Source organism: Macaca thibetana, chromosome 20, assembly GCF_024542745.1.
Source record: "Macaca thibetana thibetana isolate TM-01 chromosome 20, ASM2454274v1, whole genome shotgun sequence".
In the NCBI taxonomy this organism is placed as follows: domain Eukaryota; kingdom Metazoa; phylum Chordata; class Mammalia; order Primates; family Cercopithecidae; genus Macaca; species Macaca thibetana.
In genome coordinates, this window is record NC_065597.1 from 60,823,822 (window position 1) to 60,837,029 (window position 13,208).

The 13,208-nt window shown below is 47.8% G+C and overlaps 2 protein-coding genes across 5 annotated transcripts in view; one reads left to right on the plus strand and one right to left on the minus strand.

Annotated features, from left to right (window-relative positions):
* LOC126944537 (mpv17-like protein) overlaps positions 1–994 on the minus strand; it is a 51,270-nt gene extending 50,276 nt beyond the window's left edge. For all 4 annotated transcript variants that reach the window (XR_007722082.1, XM_050774117.1, XM_050774116.1 and 1 more), the window contains exon 1: positions 547–994. Coding sequence is in view for 3 of the 4 variants with exons in the window: in XM_050774117.1 (XP_050630074.1) it covers positions 547–856 (310 nt within the window). In the remaining variant the exon portion in view is untranslated. The remainder of the gene's footprint in view (positions 1–546) is intronic.
* The window catches only part of PDXDC1 (pyridoxal dependent decarboxylase domain containing 1), a 471,229-nt gene that overhangs the window by 385,447 nt on the left and 72,574 nt on the right, over positions 1–13,208 (plus strand). The window lies entirely within an intron of this gene.

Genomic DNA, 13,208 nt, shown 5'->3' on the forward strand with positions numbered 1-13,208 from the left:
GGCCCAACCTTAGATTCCACCTGCTCTGCCCCCCAGGGTCATGGGTCCCCTTGCGTTTTGTTCCTGTGCTGGCCCCGGAGCCCCAGGCATGGATTTTCTGAACAGCAGGTCGGTCCCTTCCCTGCCCACGACTGGTTCATGATCATGCAGCTGCTATGGCCTTGAACTGGGATCTCCTTTATTTTCCCGTGGACCCTTTTCCAGGGGGAAAAGACCTCCCCAGCCCTGCCAGCTCCAGCCTTGACCTACATCCAACCCCCGCGTCTGAGCCCCGACTCTTGCCCCTGACCCGCTGGACCTCTGGCTTCCCAATTTCCCGGCTCCCCAGCCAGTGCCCCCCGCAACTTCTCGCAATCAAACACCCCAGTCTCCAGCCTTTGCCCTGGCCCTCCAGGCCCCTGAAGCAACCCCGGTCTCAGAGCCTCAGCTCCTACCCGGGTCCCCAGGCTCCTGCAGCGCCCTCCCTCCAGCTGCTTGATCCTGAGTCCCTGCCTCCAGTCCCCCAATACCGGGTCCCACCCCCGAGCCCCCCTCCCGGCCCCTCACCGGTGTAGAAGGCCGAGACCGCGATGGGTGCACCGACCACCTGGTCGCAGAGCAACTTGGCCAGCACCGCGCGCGGCGCGCGGCCGGGGAGCGCGCGCTCCAGCAGGCCCAGCCACACGTAGTTGAAGTTGGCGTGGAAGGTCACCGCCAACGTGGCCACGCGCCGCGTCTGGCGCCAGTCGGCCTCGCAGCCCTGCAGTCGCTGCTGCAGCGCGTCCCCGGCCGAGTAGAGCGAGCCGTAGAGCAGCACGTTGGTGGGCCACGGGTGGCGCCGGGCCGCGCGCGACAATGCCGGCCACCAGCCCGCCATGTCCGCGCTGTGGGCGCCTGCGATCAGGAGCCAGCGTGGTCAGCAGCTTCCTGCACCGCGTCCGAGCCTTCTGGGCCTCCAGCAGCCCCTGAGCCCGCGCCGCCCGCACCTGCACCTGCCCTCTCCAGACGCTCCGGAGCGATTGGGCGCCCCGCGCACACCCAGCCCGCGCCGTCCAATCCAGAGGCCACGGGCCGTCATGAGGGCTGAACATTTGAAAGGTGCCCGGCCCACCCCCATGCATGGGTTCATTCACACAAAATACCCAGAACAGGAAAGCCACAGAGGCAGAAGTAATGGGGTTATTTATTTATTTATTTATTTTTATTAATTAATTAGATTTTTTGAGATGGAGTCTCGCTCTGTCGCCCAGGCTGGAGTGCAACGGCCCGATCTGGACTGACTGCAACCTCCGCCTCCCAGGTTCAAGAGATTCTCCTGCCTCAGCCTTCCGAGTAGCTGGGACTACACGCGTGCGCCATCACGCCTGACTAATTTTTGTATTTTTAGTGGAGACGGGGTTTCAACATGTTGGCCAGGCTGATCTCGACTGATCCGCCCGTCTCGGCCTCCCAAAGTGCTGGGGTTACAGGCGTGAGCCACCGCGCCCGGCCAAAAACATTTTGAAATTAGATAGGTGTGATGGTTACATGGATTTGTGAATATATTAAAAGCCACTGAATTGTACACTAAAAAAAAGAGGTGCATTTGGCCGGGCGCAGTGGCACATGTCTGTAATCCGAGCACTTTGGGAGAATTAGGAGGATCCTTTGAGGGCAGGAGTTCCAGACCAGCCTGGGCAACATATGAAGACCCCTGCTCTACGAAAAAAAAAAAAAAGAGAGAAGTATTGTAATTAGCTTGCAGTGAGCCGAGATGGTGCCACTGCACTCCAGCCTGGGCAACAGAGCGAGACTCCCTCTCAAAAAAAAAAAAAAAAAGGGAAAAAGAAATGAAGGGATAGCAAAACTCAGTCCCCAAAATGGCAATGTGTTTTAAATGTTTGCAGGCCACGAATTCACATTTGCAACACACGCAATACACTAAACTGATTGTGTGACTTCCTCTAGAGAGAATATCAAAAGTTAGAATGCGAGGGCTTTTATGAATTCGAGAGGAGGCCCATGTGCCTTCTCCTCTTCAGTTTGTACCTCAGTGATCATCACTTCCCAAAACATATCCTGAGCTCCCAGCTTCCAGGCACTGTCCCAAAAGTGGGGTGTTAGTGGGAACCCAAGCAACAGACACTGTAGTGTCTCTCACCTCATAGAACTCATTTTTCTCCTTGCTTCTTTTTTTCTTGATCTTTGTTTGTTTGTTTGTTTGAGATAGGATCTTACCCTGTTTCCCAGGCTGGAGTGCAGTGATGCAATCATAGCTCACTGCAAGCTTAAACTCCTGGGCTCAACAGATCTTCCTGCCTCAGCCTCCCGAGTAACTGGGACTACAGACACCTGCCACCATGCCCAGCTAATTTTGTAATTTTTTTATACAGACAGGCTCTCATTATGTTGCCCCAGGCTCGTCTTGAACTACTGGCTTCAAGTCATCCTCCTGCCTTGGACTCCCTAAGTACTGCAATTATAGGCATGAGCCACCATGTCCGGCCTTTTCTGACCTTTTTTCCTACTCTTTCACAGTCACATCCAACCCTGTTCTCTTCTCTATTTACCCTACTTTTATTCAGTTTTCAAATGTTTAACTTTTAATGATTGCATTTATTTATTTTTGAAAGAAGGGTCTCGCTGTGTTTCCCAGGTTAGTCTTGAACTCCAGGACTCAAGCGGTACTCCCACCTCAGCATCCCCAGTAGCTGGGACTACAGGCACATGCCATCAAACCCAGCTCTGATTTTTTTTTTTTTTTTTTTTTGAGATGGAGTCTAGCTCTGTCACCCAGGTTGGAGTGCAGTGGCGTAATCTCGGCTCACTGCAAGCTCCGCCTCCCGGGTTCATGCCATTCTCCTGTCTCAGCCTCCCAAGTAACTGGGACTTCAGGTACCCACCACCATGTCTGACTAATTTTTTTTTATTTTTGAATTTGTAGTAGAAACGGGGTTTCACCGTGTTAGCCAGGATGGTCTCGAACTCCCGACCTCATGATCTGCCCACTTCAGCCTCCCAAAATGCTGGGATTACAGGCATGATCCCCCACGCCTGGCCCTGATTTTTAACTTTTCTTTTTTTTCTTTTTTTTGAGACAGACTCCTGTTGCCCAGGCTGGAGTACAGTGGTGTGATTTCGGCTCACTGTAAGTTTAAGCGATTCTCCTGCCTCAGCCTCCCGAGTAGCTGGGACTATGGGCGTGCACCACCATGCCTGGCTCATTTTGGTATTTTTAGTAGAGACAGGGTTTCGCCACGTGGGCTTGGCTGGTCTACAACTCCTGTCCTCAGGCGATCCGCTGGCCTTGGCCTCCCAAAGTGCTGGGATTACAGGCATGAGCCACTGTGCCCAGCCTTGATTTTTAACTTTTAATTTTGAAATAACTACAGACTTTGAAATAAGTTGCAAAAATAGTACAAAGAGTTACCACATACTCTTCACCCAAGCTTCCTGAAATATTGACATCTTACATGACCACAGTACAATGATCAAAACAAGGAAATAAGCACAGAGATCATATGCTTACCTAATCTACAGATCTTATTCAAATGATCACCAATCGTCACCCTTAGGTTCTCTGTTCCCAGTCTGGCCTCCAATCCGGGATTGCTTCACATTGTGTTGAACTGTCAAATGGCCTTAGTCTCCAAGCCAGACCACTAACCAGCTATTCTGTAGGCTGTGCCTCAACTTATCAACCCAGTTGTTATGGGCTAAATGATGCCCTCCAAAATTCATATGTTGAAGCCCTAATTTCCAGTACCTCAGAAGGCGACTGTGTTTGAAGATAGGGCCTTTAAAATCGCAATGAAGTTAAAGTGAGACCTTTAGGATGGGCTCTAATCCAATCTGTCTGGTGTCCTTATAAGAATAGGAAATTTGGGGCCATGCTTGGTAGCTCACACTGTAATCCCAGCACTTTAGGAGACCAAAGCAGGAGGCTCACTTGAGGTAGGAAGATCACTTAAGACCAGCCTGGCCAACATGGTGAAACCCTGTCTCCACTAAAAATACAAAAATTAGCTGGGTGTGGTGGCACATGCCTGTAATCCCAGCTACACACAAGGCTCAAGCCGGAGAATCGATTGAATCTGGGAGGGGGAGGTTACAGTGAGCCGAGATCGAGCCACTCCACTATAGCCTGGGTGACAGCGCAAGATTCCGTCTCAAAAAAAAGAAAATTTGGACGCACAAAGAGGCACCAGGGGCTGGGCGTGGTGGCTCATGCCTGTAATCCCAGCCCTTCGGGAGGCCAAGTCAGGAGGACTGCTTGAGCTCAGAAGTTCGAAACTAGCCTGGGCAACATAGCGAGACTCTCTGTCTCTCTCTCTTTTTATTTAAAAAATAAAAAAAAAGGCCGGGCGCGGTGGCTCACGCCTGTAATCCCAGCACTTTGGGAGGCCGAGGCGGGCGGATCACAAGGTCAGGAGATCGAGACCACGGTGAAACCCCGTCTCTACTAAAAATACAAAAAATTAGCCGGGCGCGGTTGTGGGCGCCTGTAGTTCCAGCTACTCCGGAGGCTGAGGCAGGAGAATGGCGTGAACCCGGGAGGCGGAGCTTGCAGTGAGCCGAGATCGCGCCACTGCACTCCAGCCTGGGCTGGGCGACAGAGCGAGACTCCGTCTCAAAAAAATAAAAAATAAAAAATAAAAAAATAAAAAAAAATAAAAAAAAAACGAGGCACCAGGGATGTTTTCACACGGAGGAAAGACTATGTGAAGACACAGCAAGAAGGTAGCCGTGCGAAACCAACTCAGCAGGCACCCTGATCTTGGACTTCTTGCCTCCAGAACTGTGAGCAAATACATTTCTATTGTCTAAGTCACCCTGTGTGTGCTATTTTGTTATGGCAGCCCCAGCGAACCAATATATCCATTCTCATCAGTTGTTGGCAATCTGCCCATATCTATGTTCTCTAACCCTTTTTATCTGCTCATTTGTTGATTTCTAGCCTTTTCCGGCTCCTTATCCTTGTTACTGGTCCCAAGTAAATTTCTGTTAGATTTCTCCCAGCTGGGCAAGCTTCCAGCTCACCAAAACATCTCCTCCTTTGCTTATTACTTATATCCCCCTTGTATCATTTTTCCATTGCTGAGGTAACAAATACCACGAATTTCATGGCTTAAAAGAACACAAATTTGTTGTCTTAGAATTTAGGGGGTCAGAGTCTAAAATGGGTCTGCAGGACTGCATTCCTCCTGGAGGTCCTAAAGTAGAGTCCATTTTCTTGCCTCTTCCAAGCTTCTAGATGCTCCCTGCACTCCTTGGCTCCCCATCCAACATCTTCAAAGTCAGCAGTACAGAATCTTCCCATCTCCCTTTCTCTCTCTTTTTTTTTTAGACAAAGTCTTACTCTGTCACCCAGGCTGGAACGCAGTAGTACAGTCATAGCTAACTGCAGCCTCAAACCCCGAGGCTGAAGTGATCCTCCCGCCTCAGCCTCACGAGTAGCTGGGACCACAGGCACGCACCACCATGCCTGGCTAATTTTTAATTTTTTGTAGAGACAGACTCTTGCTATGTCTCTAGGGCTGTCTTGAATTTGGGCGCCCGCGATCACAAGCCAGCGTGGTCGGCGGTTTCCTGCACCACTTCCCGGCTTCCCGCACCACTTCCCGGCTTCCCGGCCCTTCAGATGCCCCCTGCCGCCGCCGCCCGCGCCTGCACCTGGCCACTCCAGATGCTCCGGAGGGATTGGGCGCCCCGCGCACCCGCCTCCCGCGCCGTCCAATCCGGAGGCCATGGGCCGACATGGGGGCTAAGCGTTTGAAATGTGCCGGGACCACCGGATGCATGGGTCCATTCACACGAAATACCCAGAACAGGTAAAGTCACAGAGGCAGAAGGTGTAGGGTTATTTATTTATTTATTTATTTTAATTAATTAATTAATTGACTTTTTTGAGACGGAGTCTCCTCTGTCGCCTAGGCTAGAGTGCCGATCCCTATGTTGGCTTGATGTGGTGGCACATACCTGTAATCACAGCACTTTGGGAAGCAGAGGCGGGAGGATCACTCGTCAGGCCATGAGTTCAAGACCAGTCTGGGCAAAATAGTGCGAGCCCCTGCTTTGTGTCCCTGCCCAAATCTCATGCCAAATTATAATCCGCAGTGTTAGGGGAGGGACCTGGTGGGAGGTGATTGGATCATGGAGGGAGAGTGCCTCCTTGCTGTTCTCGTGATGGTGAGTGAGTTCTCATGAGGTCTGGTTGGTTTAAAAATGTGTAGCAGGCCGGGCGCGGTGGCTCACGCCTGTAATCCCAGCACTTTGGGAGACCGAGACGGGCGGATCACGAGGTCAGGAAATCGAGACCATCCTGGCTAACATGGTGAAACCCCGTCTCTACTAAAAATACAAAAAACTAGCCGGGCGTGGTGGCGGGCGCCTGTAGTCCCAGCTACTCGGAGGCTGAGGCGGGAGAATGGCGTGAACCCGGGAGGTGGAGCTTGCAGTGAGCCGAGATCGCGCCACTGCACTCCAGCCTGGGCGACAGAGCGAGACTCCGTCTCAAAAAAAAAAAAAAAAAAAAAAAAAAAAAGGAATAATCTTTATGTGAAAATTACATCTACAAAGTTCCTTTTGCCATGTAAAGTAACATATTCCCAAGAGATTCAGATGTGGGCATCTTTGGGAGGCCATTATTCAGCCTGCTAGTCCCCTCATTATTACATCTTCCTTCTCCATAGTCCTTTTGGTCTCACCTAACAGCAATTGATCATCTTAGCTGAAATCTTACTCGCTCTTTCTCTACACACACAGCCTCAGGACTATGTACGTCCAGGCATTCATTCAATCATTCATTCAATTGTTAAATATTCATTAAGAACCATTATGTGCCAGGCACTGAATTATATGCTATGAGAAGACTTTTTAGTATTTGCAATGCTTTAAAAAAAAAAAAAAATCTAAGACCGGGTGCAGTGGCTCACGCCTTTAATTCCAGCACTTTGGGTGGCTGAGGTAGGTGGATCACCTGAGGTCAGGAGTTAGAGACCAGCCTGCCCAACATAGCAAAACTCCGTTTCTAGTGAAAAATAATAAAATTAGCAGGGCATGCTGGTATGTACCTGTAATCCCAGCTACTCAGGAGGCTGAGGCAGGGAGAATTGCTTGAACCTGGGAGGTGGAGGTTGCAGTGAGCCGAGATCACCTCACTACACTCCAGCCGGAGCAACAGAGCGAGACTCCATCTCAAAAAAAAAAAAAAAAAAAAAAAAATCTGATCCCTGCCTAAAATAGAGAAAGCACTTATTGTCTACCAAAAGAAAATTTCCCTAATGAATCATACACAATTCCCTTAACTAAATTTGTTAGACAGAAAAATAGGGCAAAATTGAGTTTCTAGAAAAAAATTCTTATAATCTACAAAAAAAAAAAAAAAGAAAGAAAGAAAGAAAGAAAATTTCCCAAATAATTTCTACACAATTCCTTTAATTACATTTGTTAGGGGAAAAAATACAGCAACACTGGGTTTCTAGCAAAGGAAACTGGGACCCGCAAAGTGGAGTGGGGGAAGGGACTAGGATTGCCAGGTAAAATGTAGGATGCTAAGTTACCTTTGAATTTCAGATAAATGACAAATACCTTTTTAGTGTAAGTATGCCCCCATGCAATAACTGGGGACTTTTTATAAGTATATACTAAAAACTTCTTCATTGTTAGCCTGAAATTCAAAGTTAGCTGGGTGCCCTGTATTTTTGACATTTATTTATTTTATTTTATTTTTATTTTTTTGAGAGGGAGTCTTGCTCTGCTGCCCAGGCTGAAGTGCAGTGGCACAATCTTGCCTCACTGCAAGCTCCACCTCCCAGGTTCACGCCATTCTCCTGCCTCAGCCTCCAGAGTAGCTGGGACTACAGGCTCCTGCCACCACACCCAGCTAATTTTTTTTTTATATTTTTAGTTTCACCATGTTAGCCAGGATGGTCTCGATCTCCTGACCTCATGATCCGCTCTCCTCTGCCTCCCAAAGTGCTGGGATTACAGGCGTGAGCCACTGCACCCGGATATTTTAAAAATTTATTTTGCTGGCTGGCCATGGTGGCTCACACCTGTAATCCCAACACTTTGGGAGGCCCAGGTGGGAGGATTGCTTAGAGCCCAGGAGTTTGAGACCAGCCTGGGCAACATGGTGAAACCCCCATCTCTACCAAAAACACAAAAAGCAGTCGGGCTTGGTGACACTTGCCTGTAGACCCAGCTACTTGGGAGGCCGAGCAGGAGGATCATTTGAGCCTAGAAGTTTGAGGCTGCAGTGAGCTATGATTGTGCCACTGCATCCCAGAATTTTGGATTCTCAGGGGTAGTTCAATTCCTAGGATTCTAGAAATGAGAGGATTTTAACTTCTATACTTTATCAAAGTAACTCTTTGTCAGACATATTTCTTATGTTTGAAGTGGGTCTGGGTGGCAGAGTGAGACCCTGTTTCAAAAGAAAAAAAAATTAAATTCTGACACTGATCAAAAACGAATAAAAAAATTTAAAAAATTAAGCCGGGCACAGTGGGTCACGCCTGTAATCCCTGCACTTTGGGAGGCTGAGGCAGGCAGTTCACTTGAGCTCAGGAGTTTGAGACCAGCCTGGCCAACATGGTGAAACCCCATCTCTACTAAAAATACAAAATTAGCTGGGCGTGGTGGCAGGCGCCTGTAATCCCAGCTACTCAGGAGGCTGAGGCAGGAGAATCGCTTGAACCCGGGAGGCAGAGGTTGCAGTGAGCTGAGATCATGCCATTGCACTCCAACCTGGGCAACAAGAGCGAAACTCAGTCTCGGAAAAAAAATAAAAACAAAAAAATTTAAAAACATAAATAAAAAAATCGTTTTGCTAAATCTGGCAACACCAAAGGGATGAAACTGACATTTACTGGGCGCCTTCTGCACATGTCAGTTCTCCCAGGAACCCAGAGAGGCGAGGGATTGGTAGCAATCTCTAGAGGCGAATATCCTCTAATATCTCTGGTGTTCTTTGTGGAACAGCTCAGTGGATTTACTTAATGGGAACTGAAAGAAGGAACAATGAAGACTTAGAAGGCTTCGATGATTTCCAATGCATTACTGCAAACTTGTCTCTTCTTAGAAGCAACAGAAAAAAAGTCAGGAACTAAAGACAATCTATTACTCAAGTAATGCTAAAGGACTCCCATGGTCTTCAAACAAGAAGAGATGCTCTAAGATAAATGAATTCATTACGTTCATGCTTCATCATCTGTGGAAGCTGTGACTCAGAGCCATCCAGCAATAATGAGGCAGCGCGTTCATGTCCCGTTAATATCCCCAAACAGTGGGAGATGAATGGAGAACATAGGGCTGTGTTCGAATGAAAAAGAGGAGTTTTGTTCGGCGCTCTTTCAGCAGGGAATAAGTACTGATGTGGGAACTGAGCTTCAATTTACAACTAAGGATCACATTAAAAATATATTAAGAGGACTACAATGAAGCTTATTGTAGCTATTATTATTTCATTTAAATGAATCCCAGTTTAATAAGAACCATCAAGGGGGCTACCATGTCTAAAATGTAACTTCTCTTGCGAATCCTGAAATTTTTACTGACAAAAGACTACAATGCGCAATTAATTAATTAATTTGAGATGGAGTCCCACTCTGTCGCCCAGGCTGGAGTGCAGTGGCACGATCTCAGCTCACTGCAACCTTTGCCTCCTGGGTTCAAGCAATTCTCTTGCCTCAGCCTCCTGAGTAGCTGCAGTTACAGGCATGTGCCACCACGCCCAGCTAATTTTTTTGTATTTTTAGTGGAGATGGGGTTTCGCCATATTGGCCAGGCTGGTCTTGAACCCCTGACCTCAGGTGAGCTGAGATCGTGTCACTGCACTCCAGCCTGGGCGACAGAGCAAGACTACATCTCCTGCCTCAGCCTCCCCAATAGCTGAGACTACAGGCACCTGCCACCATGCCCGGCTAATTTCTTTTTGTATTTTTAGTGGAGATGGAGTTTCACGGTGTTAGCCAGGATGGTCTCAATCTCCTGACCTCGTGATCTACCTGCCTCGGCATCCCAAAGCGTTGGGATTACAGGCGTGAGCCACTGCTCCCGGCCCAGAAAATTTTTAATCTACCTATAACCCAGACCAAACCAATGTAAATCTTTAAATGTATTTGATTATGTTTAGTGTTTCCCTAAAGTGTATAAAATCAAGCTGCACCCGGACCACCTTGGGGACATGTTCTCAGAATCTCCTGAGGGCTGTGTCACAGCCATGGTCGCTCTTATTTGGCTCAGAATAAATCTCTTCAAATATTTTACAGAGTTTGACTCTTTTCATTGACAATTTTGGCTCAAAATGTGGCTACAGACTAATAAAAAATAGCTATGCTTTCTGCAAATTTTCCAGACAATTTTTCTTTTTGTTTCTTTTCTTTTTTCCTTTTTTTTTTTTTTTTGAGACAGAGTCTCACCCCATTGCCCAGGCTGGAGTGGAGTAGCTCACTTGGCTCACTGCAACCTCTGCTTCCCAGGCTTGAGTGGTTCTCCCACCACTGCCTCCAAAGTAGCTGGGACTACAGATGAGTGCCACCATGCCCAGCTAATTTTTGTGTTTTTTGTAGACAGGTTTTCGCCATGTTGCCCAGACTAGTCTTAAACTCTTGGACTCAAGCGATCCGCCCTCCTCAGCCTCCCAAAGTGCTGGGATTACAGGCAGAAGCCACTGCGCCCAGCTAGAAGAGGGAAAGTTTAATATCATTGATTCACATTGTTCAAGATAGTTATGTTGTATAAAGTCACCACGGACACTGAATTGGCAAATATTGAATCATTGCTCTAAACAAAATGCAGGATTGGGTTTCTCCAAGCCTCTGGTCACAACATTTTTATAAAGCAATCAATACATAACCTTGTGTTTTATGTGTGTGTGTTGAAAGATGCCTTATCTAATACATATTGTTGAATCATTGACACTGAACTCACGGCCAACAGCACTGTAACTCATGCCTGAACAAAGCTTATCTAACAAATGTACTTTCTCCATTAGGCACTTCACAGCGTTCTTGTACTCAGAGACACTCGATAGCACTTCAGGAGGACACTTAGGGGCCTTTTGTTGTTGTTGTTGTTGAGATGGAGTCTCACTCTGTTCCCCAGTCTGGCGTGCAGTGGCATGATCTCAGCTCACTACAACCTCCACCTTCCAGACTCAATCAGTTCTCCTGCCTCAGCCTCCGGAGTAACTGGGATTACAGGCATGCGCCACCATGCCCGGCTAATTTTTTTATTTTTAATAGAGACAGGGCAGGCTGTCTCTAACTCCTGACCTCAGGTGATCCACCTGCCTTGGCTTCCCAAAGTGCTCAGATTACAGGTGAGAGCCACCGCACCTGGCTGGGGGCCATTATAAGCAGCAAAATCACAAAAAGCACAGAACTGTGAAAGATATGACACTAAATACACTGCAGAAAGGACACTTGTTAGCAGTCTGAAAACTGAGACAAGAAGGCAGAGTGTGACCAGGTACAGTGGCTCATGCCTGTAATCCTAGCATTTTGGGAGACCAAGGCAGAAGGATCACTTGAGGTCAGGAGTTCAAGACCAGCCTGGCCAACATGGTGAAACCCTGTCTCTAATAAAAATACAGAAATTGGCCAGGCGCGGTGACTCATGCCTGTAATTCCAGCACTTTGGGAGACCGAGACGGGTGGATCACGAGGTCAAGAGATCAAGACCATCCTGGCTGACATGGTGAAACCCAATCTCCGCTAAAAGTACAAAAATTAGCCAGGCATGGTGGCACGTGCCTGTAGTCCCATCTACTCAGGAGGCTGAGGCAGGAGAATCGCCTGAACCCGGAAGGCAGAGGTTGCACTGAGCCGAGATTGCGCCACTGCACTCTAGTCTGAAGACAGGGCAAGACTGTGTCTCAAAAAATAAATAAATAAACAAATAAATAAAATTAAAACATAAATAAAAATAAAAATAAAATAAAAATGTAGAAATTAGCCACCATGGTGGCACACGTGTGTGACCCCAGCTACTCAGGAGGTTGAGGCAAGAGAATCACTTGAACCCCAGAGGTGGAGGTTGCAGTGAGCCAAGATCATGCCACTGCACTCCAGCCTGGGCGACAGAGCAAGACTCTGTCTGAAAAAAATTTTAAAAAGAAGGCAGAGTGTCACCTTGTTGGACCTCAGCTGGGAATGGGCGCATCATGTGACTTAAATATTTTGCTGCTCTCTTCATATACATGTCTTCAGATAAAGGCAAAAGCACCAGAATTATTGATTTGGGGTCCAAATACATTTTAGCAAGGTAGACAGATTTATAAATATGGAACCCACGAATAATGAGGATGGACTATATGAAGAATTGTTAATAGGAGACTGGAATAATGAGGGTTTGAGTAGTAAGAAGGGAAATCTGAAAAGTATACAGGCAGGTGCAGGGCTCACGTCTGTAATCCCAGCACTTTGGGAGGCTGAGGCAGGTGATTAGCTTGAGCTCAGGAGTTGGAGACCAGCCTGAGCAATACACCAAGATTCCATTTCTAAAAAAAAATTTGTTTTAATTAGCTAGGCATGGGAGCTCATGTCTGTAGTCCCAGCTACTTGGGAGGCTAAGGTGGGAGGATCGATTGAGCCCGCAAGGCAGAGGTTGCAGTCAGCCGAGATTGTACCACTGCACTCCAGTACGGGCAACAGAGTGAGAACCTGTCTCAAAAAAAAAGTATACAAATACTAGATACAAGGAACAGCCGTGACACTCATGGAAACAATCACCCCTGGAGGTCTGAGATCCTGACCAGGTAGAGAGGGTACAGCCCTGCATCACTGAATAGCAAAGAAGACAGTTGCTGTGATGCCCTGCTGGCTGGTAGAACTTGCTGGAAAGCTACCCTCAGGGTAAACTTTTCATGGCAAGGTGTCTCTCTGAAGGTACGCTGCTGCAAAACCACCAGAGGGGAGTGCCAGGGGAAGCTGCCTGCCAATGGGTGGTGTGGGAGCCAGACACTGGTGAGGCCATCAGCAGGAACCAATAAGCAAAACTCTTTCCTCCTGCAGTGCCTCTCCAGCACCCTCTACTGACCAAACTTAAAATAACGTGCTTCCTGGCAAAGGAAAACTACTTTACAGGGCCCAGATCCATTTTTACCCAGAAGGCAAAAAGGATGGATTTGGAGCTGGAAGGCAATAGATCAAAAACTGGCATCGTACTGTTTGATGTTTTTTCTTTTCTTTTTTTAGACATAGGGTCTTGCTGTGTTGCCCAGGCTTGCCCCAAACTCCTGGGTT